This window comes from Oenanthe melanoleuca, chromosome 27 (assembly GCF_029582105.1).
Source record: "Oenanthe melanoleuca isolate GR-GAL-2019-014 chromosome 27, OMel1.0, whole genome shotgun sequence".
In the NCBI taxonomy this organism is placed as follows: domain Eukaryota; kingdom Metazoa; phylum Chordata; class Aves; order Passeriformes; family Muscicapidae; genus Oenanthe; species Oenanthe melanoleuca.
Window position 1 is genome coordinate 5337825 of NC_079360.1, and position 16762 is coordinate 5354586.

A 16762-nucleotide genomic window follows, 5' to 3' on the forward strand; every position below is an offset into this window, starting at 1 on the left:
ACGCGCGTGCGGGAGCGCGCACAGATGGTGAGGGGGGTGTGTGGGTGACCCGCACAGAGAAGGAGGGGGGGCGCGCGTTGCGGGAGCGCGCACGGTCAGAGCGGGAGCGCGCACAGGCCGCGGACGGGGGGGAGAGGTGGCGCAGTGCGCATGCGCCGCCGGGGGCGCCGTTCCCGCGCGCCCGCCCCTTTCCCGCCGCTGCTCCACCTGAGGCGGCGGCGCGCGGGCCGCAGGTGAGGGGGGGGGGGGCTGCGCATGCGCGGGGGGCGGGACGGGGGCTCATTAACTTCTCCGGTAATTAGCGATCGTGCCGTAATTAGCGCGGCAGGTGAGGCGGGGTGCGAGGGTTGAATGAGGGTTCGGGCCCCGGCTCCCCCTCAGCCTGCCCGCCCGTTCCTGCGCGCGGCCTGAGCCCTCAGGGCTGGCGGGGATGGCTCCTGCCCTCACGGACGGAGCTGCCCCTCAGCCTGTGCCAAAGCCCAGCTCCCGCTTCCCCAAACCTCACCCTCTCCTTAACACGCTAATTACTGCTTAACTCCAGCCTGCGGTTTGCTGATTGCACCCTGACGGAGGAGATGCGACAAGAGGCGACACCTGTGGCAGGTAGCGGTGGGAGGGTCGGGGCTGTCCCTCGCTTCCCCAGGTGCCACCTGCCCCGAGAGCTGCAGAGCCTCGGCCGCAGCCCCAAACCGCTGCTGGGGCTGTGTAGGAGGGGACAGCGCTGCTGCGGTTTGGGTTTGGCAGCCGTGGGGGAATTAGTGAGAGTAGCAGGAACTCGGAGGGGGAAGGGCACCAGCCCTTCTCAGCTTCGTGTTCCTTTCCTAAATCCTTCAATCCACAATCTCTACCTGTGGTTTGTTTCATCACCCGCTCCCAACAGCGGAGTTGAGATTCTGCCAAAAAAAAAAAAAAAATCTCGCTCCCCCCGAGTTTCAAATCCTGAATTCCAGAGGGTTTGGCTTGCTCTGGATTCCTGAGCACAACCCCCGTGCCCAGCAGGGCTTGGGGCTCCCAGAGGCAAAGTTCAGGATGGAGTTAAAAGGGCAGGATCAGAACAATGCTCCCGATTTTCCTGCTCCCTGCCCCAGCTGTGCCTGGAGCAGAACGGGACACGCTGACCCAGCCCTGGAGGAGCTGCTGTGCCTGTCCCAGCCCTGAGCTGGAAAAACCTTGGACACTGCTCCATATCTGTCCAACACCCCTGTGCAGTGCAGCTCCTGGAGGAAAACCAGGGAGGGGATGTTGGGGCAGGTGCTGCTGCTGCTGCTGGATGAGGATGTGCTGGAATTTCCTGCCTTGGAGAGGGAAGTGCCTAATCCCCATTCCTGACAGGAGGATTTCCAGGATAACTCCTGGAGCAGCCCTGGCCCTGCCTCGTCCCCATTCCTGACAGAAGGATTTCCAGGATAACTCCTGGAGCAGCCCTGGCCCTGCCTTGTCCCCATTCCTGACAGAAGGATCCTTAGGATAACTCCTGGAGCAGCCCTGGCCCTGCCTCATCCCCATTCCTGACAGGAGGATTTTCAGAATAATTCCCTTGGCACAATTTCTTGGAGCTGCTCAAGGATCCTGGGCAGAGAAACTGAGGCACAGCTGATGGAAACTTTTTTCCCTGAGGCACAGACGGTGCTGGCACCTCCAGCTCTGCAGCCCAGCCGGGCTCCCAGGTTTATCTCCCACATCTCAGGATGCCCTGGGGGCACGGGAGGGGAGGCAGAAGGGGAACAAAGGGATTTTCCTGCTGGATTGTGCCTCAGGAAGCCCCGGCTGCCCCAGCCCAGTGCACTGCAGAGGAGAAGTTCAAGCAGAGGAAATTCCTGTCCCCGTTCTCCTTTCCCAGCTGGGTGTAAAGGTACAATTAAATATTAATTAGCTACAAAATAGCAGAGCAGAGCTCACACCCACCAGCATCTCCCAGTGCCTGGGGTTGGGGAGAGCTGGCAGCTCAGTCTGGGGTTGTTCAGGGTTTTTTTGGGAGTTCTGGGGAACTCCTGTCAGAGCCAGGAGCCTCTGCACAAAAACACCAAAAAAGGGGGAAAGAGGACACCCTGGAAAAGGGGGGGAAAGGGAATTCCTGGAAAAGGGGATCCCTGGAAAAAGGGAGAAAAGGCATTCCTGGAAAAGGGAACTTCTGGAAAAAGGAGATCCCTGGAAAAGGAGATCCCTGGAAAAAGGGAGAAAAGGCATTTCCGGAAAAGGGGGGAAATGAAATCCCTTGAAAAGGGGGGTAAAGGGAACCCCTGGAAAAGAGGATCCCTGGAAAAGGGGTGAAATTAAATCCCTGGAAGAGTGGGGGAAGGGAACTCCTGGAAAAGGGGATCCCTGGAAAAAGGGAGAAAAGGAATCCCTGGGAAAAGGGGATAAGGGAACCCTGGGAAAAGGAGATCTCTGGCACAGGGCACCTCCTCCCACCCTCACTGTCCCAGAGAGCAGCCAAGCTGCAGCACACCCCCAGCTCTGAGATGATTCTGGAGATTTTGGACGATTTGTTGGGGGATCACAGAACAGCTGGGGCTGGACAGGAGCTCTGGAAGGGCACTGGGAGAAGCCCCCACAATTCCAACTCACCTCATTCCAGAAATCCAGTGTCACACTCGTGTACCAAGCTCTGAAATTGGCAGGATTGATCCCAGCACCAAGCTCAACCTTCACTTCTCCTGAGACAGCAGCACAAAATAAATAAAAAATAAAAAAAAGCCACGAGCCACAGTGCCAGCCTTGGGCTGTGACATTTATTGAAGGCTGCTTACACAAGCTCACAATTCCACTTCCCTCAGGACAAGGAGCAGGGATGGGACAGGATCTCTGTCCCTGCAGCAGCCAGGGCTGGGACAGGAGCCCAGGGGGGAGGAGATGTCCCAGTTCCAGAAGTTTCCTGCACAGAACTCCCCTCTCCAGAGCCAGAGGGAATCTGCTCCTCACCCCACAGAGCGCTGCCCTGAGCTGAGGTGACACCTGGAGAGCTCTGGGGTGGCTGAGGGTCCTGAGCTGTGTCCCCAAGTTCTCAGGTGACACCTGGAGAGGTTTTTCCCCTCAGCAGGGGCAGGTGTGGCTGTCACTGGGGCTTCATCCCAGGAAATCTCTGCTCCTGCTGCTCCAACCACCCAAGAAGGGCCAATCCCCAAATCTCACCTGCTGAATCCTCAAATCTCACCTGCTGAATCCTCAAATCTCACCTGCTGAATCCCCAAATCTCACCTGCTGAATCCCCAAATCTCACTTGAGGAATCCCCAAATCTCACTTGAGGAATTCCCAAATCTCACTTGAGGAATCCCCAAATCTCACTTGGTGAATCCCCAAATTCAGATCACTCTGTGACCACAGAGGATGAACCGCAGCCCCGACGCTGCCGCGTTCACTTTTATTTGATTTCCCATCCGCAAAAAAAAGAAAATAAATCTCCAAATTTCTGTTTCCTCCGCCGGAGGTGCCCTCCATGATTCCATTTTCCATTTTTGACGTGTTTCCCTCAGGTGAGTGTCCCAGGAAATCTGTGCTACTGCTGCTCCAACCGCTCAGGAAGGGCCAATCCCCAAATCTCACCTGCTGAATTCCCAAATCTCACTTGATGAATTCCCAAATCTCACCTGCTGAATTCCCAAATCTCACTTGATGAATTCCCAAATTCAGATCACTCTATGACCACAGAGGATGAACCGGATTCCCAAACCTCACCTCCTGAATCCTCAAACCTCACTTGATGAATCCCCAAATCTCACCTGCTGAATCCCCAAATTTCACCTCTTGAATTTTCAAATCTCACTTGAGGAATTCCCAAACCTCACCTCCTGAATCCCCAAATTCAGATCACTCTGTGACCACAGAGGATGAACCGCAGCCCCGACGCCGAGTTCACTTTTATTTGATTTCCCATCCGCAAAAAAAAGAAAATAAATCTCCAAATTTCCGTTTCCTCCACCGGAGGTGCCCTCCATGATTCCATTTTTAACGTGTTTCCTTCAGGTGTGGATGTCACTGGGGCTTCATCCCGGGAAATCTCTGCTCCTGCTGCTCCAACCGCCCGGGAAGGGCCAATCCCCAAATCTCACCTGCTGAATCCCCAAATCTCACTTGATGAATCCCCAAATCTCACTTGATGAATCCCCAAATCTCACTTGATGAATCCCCAAATCTCACCTCCTGAATTCCCAAATCTCACCTCCTGAATCCCCAAATCTCACTTGATGAATCCCCAAATCTCGCTTGAGGAATTCCCAAATCTCACTTGAGGAATCCCCAAATTTCACTTCCTGAATCCCCAAATTCAGATCACTCTGTGACCACAGAGGATGAACCGCAGCCCCGACGCCGCCGCGTTCACTTTTATTTGATTTCCCATCCGCAAAAAAAAAGAAAATAAATCTCCAAATTTCCGTTTCCTCCACCGGAGGGACCCTCCATGATTCATTTTTCCATTTTTGACGTGTTTCCCTCAGGTGAGTGTCCCAGGAAATCTGTGCTACTGCTGCTCCAACCGCTCAGGAAGGGCCAATTCCCAAATCTCACCTGAGGAATCCCCAAATCTCATTTGAAGAATCCCCAAATCTCACTTGATGAATCCCCAAATCTCATTTGATGAATTCCCAAATCTCGCTTGAGGAATCCCCAGATCTCACCTGCTGAATTCCCAAACCTCACCTCCTGAATCCCCAAATTCAGATCACTCTGTGACCACAGAGGATGAACCGGATTCCCAAACCTCACCTCCTGAATCCCCAAACTCACTTGATGAATCCCCAAATTTCACCTCTTGAATTTTCAAATCTCACTTGAGGAATCCCCAAATCTCGCTTGAGGAATCCCCAAATCTCACTTGATGAATCCCCAAATCTCACTTGAGGAATCCCCAAATTCAGATCACTCTGTGACCACAGAGGATGAACCGCAGCCCCGCCGCCGCCGCGTTCACTTTTATTTGATTTCCCATCCGCAAAAAAAAAGAAAATAAATCTCCAAATTTCCGTTTCCTCCGCCGGAGGGACCCTCCATGATTCCATTTTCCATTTTTAACGTGTCCCCTCAGGTGAGTGTCACTGGGGCTTCATCCCAGGAAATCTCTGCTCCTGCTGCTCCAACCACCCAGGAAGGGCCAATTCCCAAATCTCACCTGCTGAATCCCCAAATCTCACTTGATGAATCCCCAAATCTCATTTGATGAATTCCCAAATCTCACCTCCTGAATTCCCAAATCTCGCTTGAGGAATCCCCAAATCTCGCTTGAGGAATCCCCAAATCTCACTTGAGGAATTCCCAAATCTCGCTTGAGGAATCCCCAAATCTCGCTTGAGGAATTCCCAAATCTCACCTGCTGAGTCCCCAGATCTCACCTCCTGAATCCCCAAATTCAGATCACTCTGTGACCACAGAGGATGAACCGCAGCCCCGACGCCGCCGCGTTCACTTTTATTTGATTTCCCATCCGCAAAAAAAAAGAAAATAAATCTCCAAATTTCCGTTTCCTCCGCCGGAGGTGCCCTCCATGATTCATTTTCCCATCTTTAACTCGTTCCCTCGGGTGGGTGTCACTGGGGCAGCTGCAGCAGCACGGACTGGCCCGAGGGCAGGTAGGTGATGTTGCGCGAGCGCGACAGTTGGTAGGCGATGTCCTCGGCCGCCTCCAGCTTGCGCAGCTCGATCAGCCCGTCGCCCGCCGTGGCCAGCGAGTTGGCAATCAGCTCTGCAGCCTTGGAGTCGCCCTCAGCTGAGATCACTGCTGCCTTCTTCTGCTGCTCTGCCTGCAGGGGAATTCAGAGTTTTTTATTGGGATTGTATCGGGAAATTCTGATTTTTTATTACAATTATATGGGCGCAGCGAATGTGCGTGAATGCAAAATACGGGTGTGGCACGGTTGCAAAAATGACTTTAAGTAAAAAATAAATTTGTTGAATAATCTAATTAGCTAAGTCACACATCATCAGGAACAGTAATTACAAAAATGTATAACCAAACTAAAAAAAAAAATCATGGTTAAGTAATCTATTAACTGAGCCTCACACCACAGTAAAAACAGCAATTACAAAAATGTATAACCAAGCTCAAAAGTAAAAAAATAAAATTGTTGAATAATCTAATTAGCTAAGTCACACATCATCAGGAACAGTAATTACAAAAATGTATAACCAAACTAAAAAAAAAAAATCATGGTTAAGTAATCTATTAACTGAGCCTCACACCACAGTAAAAACAGCAATTACAAAAATGTATAACCAAGCTCAAAAGTAAAAAAATAAAATTGTTGAATAATCTAATTAGCTAGGTCACACATCATCAGGGACAGTAATTACAAAAATGTATAACCAAACTAAAAAAAAAAAAATCTTGGTTAAGTAATCTATTAACTGAGCCTCACACCACAGTAAAAACAGCAATTACAAAAAAAGTGTAACCAAACTCAAAGTCAAAAAAATAAAATTATTGAATAATCTAATTAACTGAGCCTCATACCATCATAGAAGCAGTGTTTGCAAAATAAAGTATAGCCAAACTCAAACATAAAATTGTTGAAAAATCTAATTAAGCCTCACACCCTCGTAGAAACAGCAATTACAAAAATGTATAACCAAACTAAAAAAAAAAAAATCATGGTTAAATAATCTATTAACTGAGGCTCACACCATAATAAAAATATCATTTACAAAAAAAGTGTAACCAAAGTCAAAGTAAAAAAAAACAAGTCATAATTAAATAATTTAATTAACTGAGCCTCACACCATAGTAAAAACAGCATTTACAAAAAAAGTGTAACCGAAGTCAAGGTAAAAAAAACAAGTCATAATAAAATAACATAGTAAAAACAGCAATTACAAAAATGTATAACCAAGCTCAAAAGTAAAAAAATAAAATTGTTGAATAATCTAATTAGCTAAGTCACACACCATCAGAAACAGCAATTACCAAAAAAGTGTAACCCAACTCAAAGTAAAAAAAATAAAATTACTGAATAATCTAATTAACTGAGCCTCACACCATCATAGAAACAGTGATTGCAAAATAAAGTATAGCCAAACTCAAAATGAAAAAATAAAATTACTGAATAATCTAATTAACTGAGCCTCACACCATCATAGAAATAGCAATTGCAAAATAAAGTATAGCCAAACTCAAAAAGAAATATAGTTAAATAATCTCATTAACTAAGCCTCACACCATTGTAAAAAAACTTTAAAAAATAAATATATATGTACTAATTATCACGGTAATATTTGTGCTTTATCTACTTCAATGTATCCAACAAAAAAACTAACAAAACTCTCAGCACAGTGTTCATAGCTGGAACAGAAGGGGGAGCTGCTGGAACCCTTGGGCAAAGGGAAAAAGGGAATTTAAATTCTTATTTGGGCAAAGAAAAAAGGGAATTTCAATCCTATTTGGGCAAAGGAAAAAGGGAATTTAAATTCCTGTTTGTGTAAAGGAAAAAGCAATTTCCATCTTATTTGGGTAAAGAAAAACAGGCAATTTCAATCCTATTTGGGCAAAATAAAAAATTTCAATTCTATTTGGGCAAAAGGAAAAAGGCAATTTCAGTTATATTTATGAATAGGAAAAAGGCAATTTCAATTCTATTTGGGCAAGGAAAAAAGGCAATTTCAATGCTATTTATGAATGGGAAAAAGGCAATTTCAACTCTATTTATGAATGGGAAAAAGGCAATTTCAACTCTATTTATGAATGGGAAAAAGGCAATTGCAATGCTGTTTGGGCAAAATAAAAAATGTAATTTCACTCCAGTTTGGGCAAGGAAAAAAAGCAATTTCAGTTCTATTTATGAATAGGAAAAAGGCAATTTCAATTCTATTCATGAATAGGAAAAAGGCAATTTCAATACTATTTGGGCAAAGGAAAAAGGCAATTTCAATGCTAATTATGAATATTAAAAAGGCAATTTCAATCCAGTTTGGGCATGGAAAAAGGCAATTTTAATTCTATTAATGAATGGGAAAAAGGCAATTTCAATGCTATTTATGAATGGGAAAAAGGCAATTTCAACTCTATTTATGAATGGGAAAAAGGCAATTTCAATTATATTTGGACAAAGGAAAAAGGCAATTTCAATGCTATTTATGAATGGGAAAAAGGCAATTTCAACTCTATTTATGAATGGGAAAAAGGCAATTTCAATGCTGTTTGGCCACCTTTGCCTCACTCATTCTGTTTGTGGCCCTGCTGCAGGCCTGGCCTTAGGAGCAGAACCCCAGCAGGACAGACCCAAGAGGATATTCCAGGCTGTGGAGGAACATTCCCAAACCCCAGGAGCAGCAGCAGGTACCTTCTCCACGATGAAGCGCGCGCGCTCCGCCTCCTGCTGCGCCACCTGCTTCATCTCCACCGCCTCCGTGAACTCCTTCCCGAACGTCAGGTGGGTCTGGGGGCACACACAGCAGGGATGCAGGGATTCAGGGATCCGGGGATTCAGGGATCCGGGGATTCGGGGATTCAGGGATCCAGGGATTCGGGGATTCGGGGATTCAGGGATCATGGGATCCGGGGATTCAGGGATTCGGGGATTCAGGGATCCAGGGATTCAGGGATTTGGGGATTCAGGGATCCAGGGATCCAGGGATTCGGGGATTCAGGGATCCGGGGATCCGGGAATTCAGGGATCCGGGGATTCAGGGATCCAGGGATTCGGGGATCATGGGATTCGGGGATCCATGGATTCAGGGATTCGGGGATCCAGGGATCATGGGATCTGGGGATTCAGGGATCCAGGTATCCAAGTATGCAGGGATTCAGGGATCCAGGGATTCAGGGATTTGGGTATTCAGGGATCCGGGGATCCAGGGATTCAGGGATTTGGGTATTCAGGGATCCGGGGATTCAGGGATCCAGGGATCCGGGAATTCAGGGATCCAGGGATCCGGGGATCCAGGGATCCATGGATCCGGGGATCCGGGGATCCAGGGATCCAGGGATTCAGGGATCCAAGGATTCAGGGATGCAGAGATTCAGGGATCCAAGGATTCAGGGATGCAGGGATTTGGGTATTCAGGGATCCGGGGATCCAGGGATGCAGGGATTCAGGTATTCAGGGATTCAGGGATGCAGGGATCCAAGTATTCAGGGATCCAAGGATTCAGGGATCCTGGGATCCAGGGATTCGGGGATCCAGGTATCCAGGGATGCAGGGATCCCTGAAAAATCCCACCTGGATCCCACAGCCAGCCCCAGGTGGGACAGGTGCAGGAACGAAGCGTTCGGATTTTCTGTTTGGCAGAAATCAAGCTTCCAAAAAAACCCCGGGGAAAGGGAGTGGGAATTCTGTGGTGTCCAAATGGGAATTTTATGGTGTTCAAATGGGAATTTTGTGGTGTCCAAGTGGGAATTTTGTGGTGTCCAAGTGGGAATTCTGTGCTTTCCAAATGGGAATTTTATGCTTTCCAAATGGGAATTCTGTGCTGTTAAATGGGAATTTTGTGGTGTTAAAAATGGGAATTTTGTGCTTTCCAAATGGGAATTCTGTGCTGTCCTAGTGGGAATTTTGTGCTTTGCAAACAGGAATTCTGTGCTGTCCAAGTGGGAATTTTGTGCTGTCCCAGTGGGAATTCTCACTGCTGCCAAACCCAGCAGCACCTGCAGCCCAATCCATCACCCTGAGCTCCAGCTGCTCCTGCTGGAGCCACCAAATCCCTGCAGGGCCACCAAGGGCCACCAAGGTCACAGGGACACAGCTGTGACCACGGTGTCCTTCTGAGCACAGCCACACCTGGCCACATGGCCACATGTCCACTCGTGGCCAAATGTCCAAATGTCCACACATGTCCAAATAGGAACATGTGTCCAAATGTCCACACATGTCCAAATGTCCATATGTGGCCAAATGTCCAAATGTGGCCATATGTCCACATGTGCCCAGATATGTCCAAATGTCCACATGTGGCCAAATGTCCAAATGTCCAGCCCGCCATGCTCTGGGCACTGACTCCCCCTGCCCAGGGGACAGGGACAAGGACACTCAACAGGGCCAGGGACACTCCCCAGGGACAGGGACACTCACCAAGGACAGGGACAGGGACACTCCCAGGGACATGGACCAGGGACAGGCACAGGGACACTCCCAGGGACAGGCACAGGGACATGGACCAGGGACAGGGATAGGGACACTCACCAAGGACAGGGACACTCACTACCAGGGACAGGGACACTCATCAGGGACACTGACCAGGGACAGGGACACTCATCAGGGACACTGACCAAGGACAGGGACGCTCACTACCAGGGACAGGGACACTCATCAGGGACACTGACCAGGGACAGGGACACTGACCAAGGACAGGGACACTGACCAGGGACACTGACCATGGACAGGGACACTGACCACGGACAGGGACACTCCCAGGGACAGGGACTCTGACCAGGGACAGGGACACTGACCAGGGACAGGGACACTCATCAGGGACACTGACCAGGGACAGGGACACTCATCAGGGACACTGACCAGGGACACTGACCACGGACAGGGACACTGACCAGGGACACTGATCAGGGACAGGGATACTCATCAGGGACACTGACCAGGGACACTGACCACGGACAGGGACACTGACCACGGACAGGGACACTGACCAGGGACAGGGACCAGGGACAGGGACACTCATCAGGGACACTGACCACGGACAGGGACACTGACCAGGGACACTGACAGGGACAGGGACACTGACCACGGACAGGGACACTGACCAGGGACACTGACCAGGGACAGGGACACTGACCACGGACAGGGACAGGGACACTCCCAGGGACAGGGACACTGACCAGGGACACTCCCAGGGACAGGGACACTCCCAGGGACAGGGACACTGACCAGGGACACGTCGTCCAGGATGAGGCCGAAGGTGGCCGCTCGCTCGGTCAGGTCCTCGCTGACCTGCCTGGACACCAACTCGCGCTGCGTGATCAGCTCGCCCGCGTCAAAGCGCGCCTGCAACGGGAGGGACGGGCTGGGAACGGCTGGGAATGGCTGGGAACGGGGTGGGAATGGCAGGGAACGGGCTGGGAAAGGGCTGGGAACGGGGTGGGAATGGGCTGGGATGGCAGAGAACGGGCTGGGAACGGCTGGGAACGGGCTGGGAACGGGGTGGGAACAGGCTGGGAACGGGGTAGGAACAGGCTGGGAACGGGGTGGGATGGCAGAGAACGGGCTGGGAACAGCTGGGAATGGAGTGGGAACAGGCTGGGAACAGGCTGGGAACAGGGTGGGAATGGCAGGGAACGGGCTGGGATGGCAGAGAACGGGCTGGGACGGCAGAGAACGGGCTGGGACAGCAGAGAACAGGCTGGGAATGGGCTGGGAACGGGGTGGGAATGGCAGAGAAGGGGCTGGGAACGGGGTGGGAATGGCAGAGAACGGGCTGGGAACAGCTGGGAACGGGGTGGGAACAGGCTGGGAACGGGCTGGGAACAGGGTGGGAATGGCAGAGAACAGGCTGGGAACGGGCTGGGATGGCAGAGAACGGGCTGGGAACGGGCTGGGATGGCAGAGAACGGGCTGGTAATGGGCTGGGAACGGGGTGGGAATGGCAGGGAACGGGCTGGGAACGGCAGAGAATGGGCTGGGAACGGGGTGGGAATGGCAGAGAATGGGCTGGGAATGGCAAGGAACGGGCTGGGAACGGCTGGGAACAGGGTGAAATGGAATGGGAACTGGATGGAACAGGATGGGAACCTCTGGGAACAGGGTGGGAGCCTCCAGGAATGAGATGGAACAGGATAGGAACCCCAGGGAACCTCTGGGAATGGGATGAAACAGGATGGGAATGGCATGGGAACCTCTGGGAATGGGATGGGACGGGATGGGAACCTCTAGGAATGGAATGGAATGGGTGGGAATGGGATGGGAATGGGAGGGACAGCGCTGGGAATGGGATGGAACGAGAGGAAGCAGGATGGAAACCTCTGGGAATGGGATGGAATGGGAGGGAATGGGATGGAATGGGAGGGAATGGGAGGGAATGGGAGGGAATGGGAGGGAATGGGATGGACACCTCTGGGAAGGGGCAGTGACCAGCCACAGCCCTGTGCTGCACCAGCCAGGGCAGCAGCAGGAATTTCCCCATGGAAACGGGGATCCCCACCATGGAAACAGCCAAGGCCAGGCCAGCCAGGGCTCAGACCCCACAGCAGGGCTGGGGCTGGCTGAACCCCCCTCCCTTGCCAGCCTAAGCAGGAACCCCCCAGCTGCAGCTCCTGCAGGGCAGGGCAGGGCAGGGCAGGGCAGGGCAGGGGAGGGCACGGCAGGGCAAGGCAAGGCAAGGCAAGGCAGAGCAGCCCAGCAGAGCAGGGCAAGGCAGGGCAGGGAGGGCAGGGTAAGGCAGGGCAGAGCAGGGCAGGGCAATGCAATGCAGGGCAGGGCAGGGCAAGGCAGGGTAAGGCAGGGCAGAGCAGGGCAGGGCAATGCAATGCAGGGCAAGGCAAGGCAAGGCAAGGCAAGGCAGAGCAGGGCAGAGCAGCCCAGCAGAGCAGGGCAGGGCAGGGCAAGGCAATGCAGGGCAAGGCAAGGCAAGGCAGAGCAGGGCAAGGCAATGCAGGGCAGGGCAAGGCAAGGCAAGGCAGAGCAGCCCAGCAGAGCAGGGCAGGGCAGGGCAGGGCAAGGCAGGGCAGGGCAGGGCAAGGCAGGGCAAGGCAAGGCAGAGCAGGGCAGGGCAAGGCAATGCAGGGCAAGGCAAGGCAAGGCAGGGCAGGGCAGGGCAAGGCAAGGCAGAGCAGGGCAGGGCAGGGCAGAGCAGGGCAGGGCAGGGCAGAGCAGGGCAAGGCAGGGCAGGGCAGGGAGGGCAGCAGGCTCACCACCACAGACTTGAGGATCTCGGTGGTGATGGAGGGCAGCACGCGCTCGTCGTAGTCCTCGCCGATGCTGGTGAAGATGCGCGGCAGCTGCGCCGTCACCGGCCGGAACAGGATCCGCAGCGTGATGTTCACGTTCTGCAGGTCTGGGGGCACGGCTGCTCAGGGGCTGCCCTGCTCCTGCACAGCCCTCAGCTCCTCACTGCTTGCTGCCATTAATGAGGTGGTTTCGCTGCTCTCTGCAGCTTTGGGGTCCTGGGGCACCTGGCCCAGGTGGGATCCAGGGGTCCCTCCAACCCCAGCTGCTCAGCACTCAGGGACTTAGAGCAAAGGAACAGCTCTCCAGTGAGAGATCAAACCATTCCCAAAGCACCAGAGGAACAGTTCAACAGTGAAAGAGATCAAACCATTCCCAAAGCACCAAAGGAACAGTTCTCCAGTGAGAGATAAAATATTCCCAAAGCACCAAAGGAACAGTTCTCCAGTGAAAGAGATCAAACATTCCCAAAGTACCAAGGGAACAGTTCCCCAGTGAGAGATCAAACCATTCCCAAAGCACCAAAGGAACAGTTCTCCAGTGAAAGAAATCAAATATTCCCAAATGGGACACCTGGGATCTCCACGGAGTCAAGGAATGTTTTGGTGCTGGAGGATCTCCCTTCTAACCCCAAATATTTGGGACCAAAGGAAGAATTCCTTAACCTGTCCTTTATTAAAAACTTCAAACCATGGGATCTCCACAGTCAAGGAATCTCCAGAGATCCCTTCCAACCCCAAATATTTGGGACCAAAGGAAGAATTCCTAAACCTATCCTTTATTAAAAACCTCAAACCATCCCTGGCTGCTCCAGGGGCTGGAAGGGATGTCTGGACATCACCAGGTGACACAGGTGGCCTTGGGGTGTCTGTCTGCACACAGGGACCCCCCAGAACCTCCCTGGCCACCCAGGGAGCAGAACTCCAGGGGGATGAAGCCACAGCCTGGGCGTGCAGGGCAGACCCACCTTTGCTGCCGGTGATGACGGGGACGTTGCGGGGCCGCGAGCGGCAGTCGAAGATGATGGGTTTCTGCACCCAGGGGATCAGGAAGTGCGTCCCCTCTCCCACCACCACGTCCTGCACCCCTCGGAAGCGGTCAAAGATCACAGCTCTGTGCCCTGCATCCACTGTGGGGGGCAAAGGGGCGGTCAGGGGGGCACTGCTGCCAGCAGAGCCGCGGGGAGGGGGGGTTTTAACAGCAGAGAAGGGAATTAGCAGCGGTGTTTGGAGCTATAGAGCAAAGAGAAGCTGGATGGAACTCCAGGGGTTCCCTCATGGAGCAGCTCCAAGGGCTCAGTGTGTTTTTATCGGGCAAGAAGACAAGATTTGGGGCAAAAATACAAAATACAGAATAAAGGGGGCTCTCAGCCCGTGCCACTCACCGTTGTACAGAGCCGAGTTCACGACTCCCCCGGCCACCGCCAGCCCCAGGCCGAGCTTCCCGATGCTCTCGAACACCTTGGCAGCCATCCCAGAGCTCCAGAACCCGCCTGGAAATCCCGCCTGGAAACACCCCCAGGGTCACAGCTCAGCGGGGGGGCTGCCCTGCCCTGAACCCCCAAAGCGCAGCGGGCAGCATCGCCTGGGGGGCCCCAAACACACCTTGGTCCTGGGGGGGCTCCTTGTGCCCCCCAAATCCCTGGGGGCTCCTTGTGCCCCAAAACACCTCGGTCCTGGGGGGCTCATTCTGCCCTCCAAATCCCTGGGGGGCTCCTTGTGCCCCCCAAATCCCTGAGGGGATCCTTCTGCCCCCCAAATCCCTGGGGGCTCCTTGTGCCCCATAAACCCCTCAGCCCTGAGGGGCTCCTTCTGCCCCTCAAACCCCTGGGGGGGTTCCCTGTGCCCCCACACCTCAGCTCTGGGGGGCTCCTTGTGCCCCCCACAAATCTCTGAGGGGCTCCTTCTGCCCCCCAAACCCCTCAGCCCTGGGGGGCTCCTCGATCCCGGGGGTCTCCCCAGCCCCACGAGTCTCCTCGATCTCGGTTCCCCCTCCATGACGCCCCCATCCCCCGCACGCCCCCCGGGCCTCCCCCTCCCGTTCCCTCCTAGGCCGCTCGCCCCCAGCACGGCCCAAAGCGTGGCCGTGTCCACCCTGCCCGCCCGCCCTCAGGCCTCGGCTCGGCCCGGCCTGGCTCGGCTCGGCTCGGCTCGGCTCGGCCCGGCCCGGCCCCGCTCGGCTCCCCCCGTAGCCCCGGACCCACCGCCGCCCTCCCGCCCGCCGCTCCCGCCGCGCCGCTGACCTCCACATGAATCCACGGCCGCCCGCCCCAGCGCGCATGCGCGCCGCGCCAAGACGGGCGCTCCTCATTGGCCCGCGACCCCGATGCATGCTGGGATTTGTAGTTCTCTGCCGTTGTGCCCAGTACCGGCTCGCCTACAGTTCCCGGTGTGCCCCGGGGCGGGGCCGCTCCCTGAGCAAGGCCGCGCACTATTGGCTGGAGCACCGCAAGGCCTTATGGGAGATGTAGTCCTGGAAGGGGAAGCGCACGGGATAGCTGAGATTTTACCGTGGATATTCGGGATATTTCCATGCACTGATGGGATCCCTTTCCCACAATGAGATATTTCCACGGGTATCTGAGATATTTCCACTTATATTTGAGATATTTCTATTGATATTTGAGATATTTCCATGGGTATTTGAGATATTTCCAAGCTTTCATGGGATCCCTTTCCCAAAATGAGAGATTTCCATGGATTTCTGAGATATTTCCATTGATATTTAAGACATTTCCGTGGGTATTTGAGATATTTCCACAGATATTTGAAATATTCCCATCGAAATCTGAGATATTTCCACGGATATTCGAGATATTTCCATCGAAATCTGAGATATTTTCACAGATATTTGAGATATTTCCATGGATATTTGAGATATTTCCATTGATATTTGAAATATTTTGATTGATATTTGAGATTTTACCGTGGATATTTGAGATATTTCCGAGGATTGATGGGATCCCTTTCCCAAAATGAGAGATTTGCACGAATTTATTAAATATTTCCACGGAAATTTCCACCCTTCTCCAGTCTTAGCAAGACCAGCTCCCTCTTTCTGCTCACCCGCGGTGCTCCGGACCCCAAATCCTTGTCCTTGTCCCTGTCCCTGTCCCCGTCCCGGAGCCGCTAGAGGGAAGCAGCGCTCTCCCTTTGGCTCAGGGAAAAGGAAAAAAAAAAAAGGAAAAAAGGGGATGAAAAAGGGAAAAAAAAGGAAAAAAAAGGGGGAAAAAAAGAAAAAAAGAGGAAAATGAGAAAAGGGGAAAAAAAGGGGAAAGGGAAAAAAGGAAAAGAAAAGGAAAAAAAGGGAAAAAAAGGGGGAAATAGGAAAAGGGGAAAAAAGGGAAAAGGGGACAGGGAAAAAAAAGGAAAAAAGGAAAAAGGGAAAAATGTGAAAAAGGGAAAAAAAGGAAAAACGGAAAATGGGAAAAATGGGGGAAAATGAAAAAAAGGGGAAAATGGGAAAAGGGGAAAAAAAGGGAAAAGGGAAAAAAGGGAAAAAGGGGAAAAAAAAGGAAAAAGAGAAAAATGGGAAAAGGGGAAAAAATGGAAAAGGGAAAATGGGAAAAGGGGGGAAAAAAGGGAAAAGGGGAAAAAAGGAAAAAAAGGAAAAAAAGGAAAAGAGAAAAATGGGAAAAAGAGAAAAAAAGAGGAAAAGGGAAAATGGGAGCAGTTATTGGGGGATGACTGTAGGATTGCACCCCAAAAATGAGCTGAGACCCCAAACTCGGTGATGGCTGTGGGATTGCACCCCAAAAATGAACCGGGAGCCGATAACTGGGGGATGGCTGCGGGATTGCACCCCAAAAATGAACTGGGACCCCATTATCGGGTGATGGCTGCGGGACTGAACCCCAAAATTGAGCCGGGTCCCCGTTATCGGTTCATGGCAGGGGCACCGCACCCCAAACCATCCCAGCCCCCCCCCCCCCCCGAGCCTTTCCCGG

At 52.4% G+C, this 16762-nt stretch overlaps 1 protein-coding gene and 4 long non-coding RNA genes across 6 annotated transcripts; 1 reads left to right on the plus strand and 4 right to left on the minus strand.

Moving 5' to 3' along the window:
- Positions 1–160: 160 nt before the first annotated feature.
- On the plus strand, positions 161–8358 carry LOC130264060 (uncharacterized). Its single transcript, XR_008842418.1, has 3 exons — positions 161–233; positions 542–603; positions 8172–8358. It is a non-coding gene; the product is annotated as an uncharacterized LOC130264060 (long non-coding RNA).
- On the minus strand, positions 2706–3274 carry LOC130264058 (uncharacterized). Its single transcript, XR_008842415.1, has 2 exons — positions 3199–3274; positions 2706–3132 (listed from the first exon to the last, which is right to left on the minus strand). It is a non-coding gene; the product is annotated as an uncharacterized LOC130264058 (long non-coding RNA).
- On the minus strand, positions 3591–3942 carry LOC130264059 (uncharacterized). The gene is made up of 3 exons (XR_008842416.1): positions 3787–3942; positions 3721–3742; positions 3591–3676 (listed from the first exon to the last, which is right to left on the minus strand). It is a non-coding gene; the product is annotated as an uncharacterized LOC130264059 (long non-coding RNA).
- Positions 3955–4436, minus strand: LOC130264057 (uncharacterized). The gene is made up of 2 exons (XR_008842414.1): positions 4249–4436; positions 3955–4160 (listed from the first exon to the last, which is right to left on the minus strand). It is a non-coding gene; the product is annotated as an uncharacterized LOC130264057 (long non-coding RNA).
- On the minus strand, positions 5370–15127 carry PHB1 (prohibitin 1). 2 transcript variants are annotated; one of them, XM_056512027.1, is made up of 7 exons: positions 15059–15127; positions 14201–14321; positions 13784–13945; positions 12783–12925; positions 10804–10920; positions 8269–8364; positions 5370–5736 (listed from the first exon to the last, which is right to left on the minus strand). In XM_056512027.1, exons 2-7 carry the CDS (start codon positions 14286–14288, stop codon positions 5524–5526), a joined length of 819 nt encoding a protein of 272 aa, XP_056368002.1. In that variant the 5' UTR covers positions 14289–14321; positions 15059–15127; the 3' UTR covers positions 5370–5523. The 2 variants fall into 2 exon arrangements, with proteins under 2 accessions (XP_056368002.1, XP_056368003.1); XM_056512028.1 differs by having other exon boundaries at positions 15020–15081.
- Between the last annotated feature and the right edge of the window lie 1635 nt (positions 15128–16762).

Excerpts from the sequence above, each read along its gene's own strand:
- PHB1 (XM_056512027.1), bottom strand. The coding sequence starts at position 14,288 with ATGGCTGCCAAGGTGTTCGAGAGCATCGGGAAGCTCGGCCTGGGGCTG. Across the intron at positions 13,946-14,200 it reads GAACTCGGCTCTGTACAACG|TGGATGCAGGGCACAGAGCT; the intron begins GTGAGTGGCACG and ends TGCCCCCCACAG. Across the intron at positions 5,737-8,268 it reads CGCGCTTCATCGTGGAGAAG|GCAGAGCAGCAGAAGAAGGC; the intron begins GTACCTGCTGCT and ends ATTCCCCTGCAG.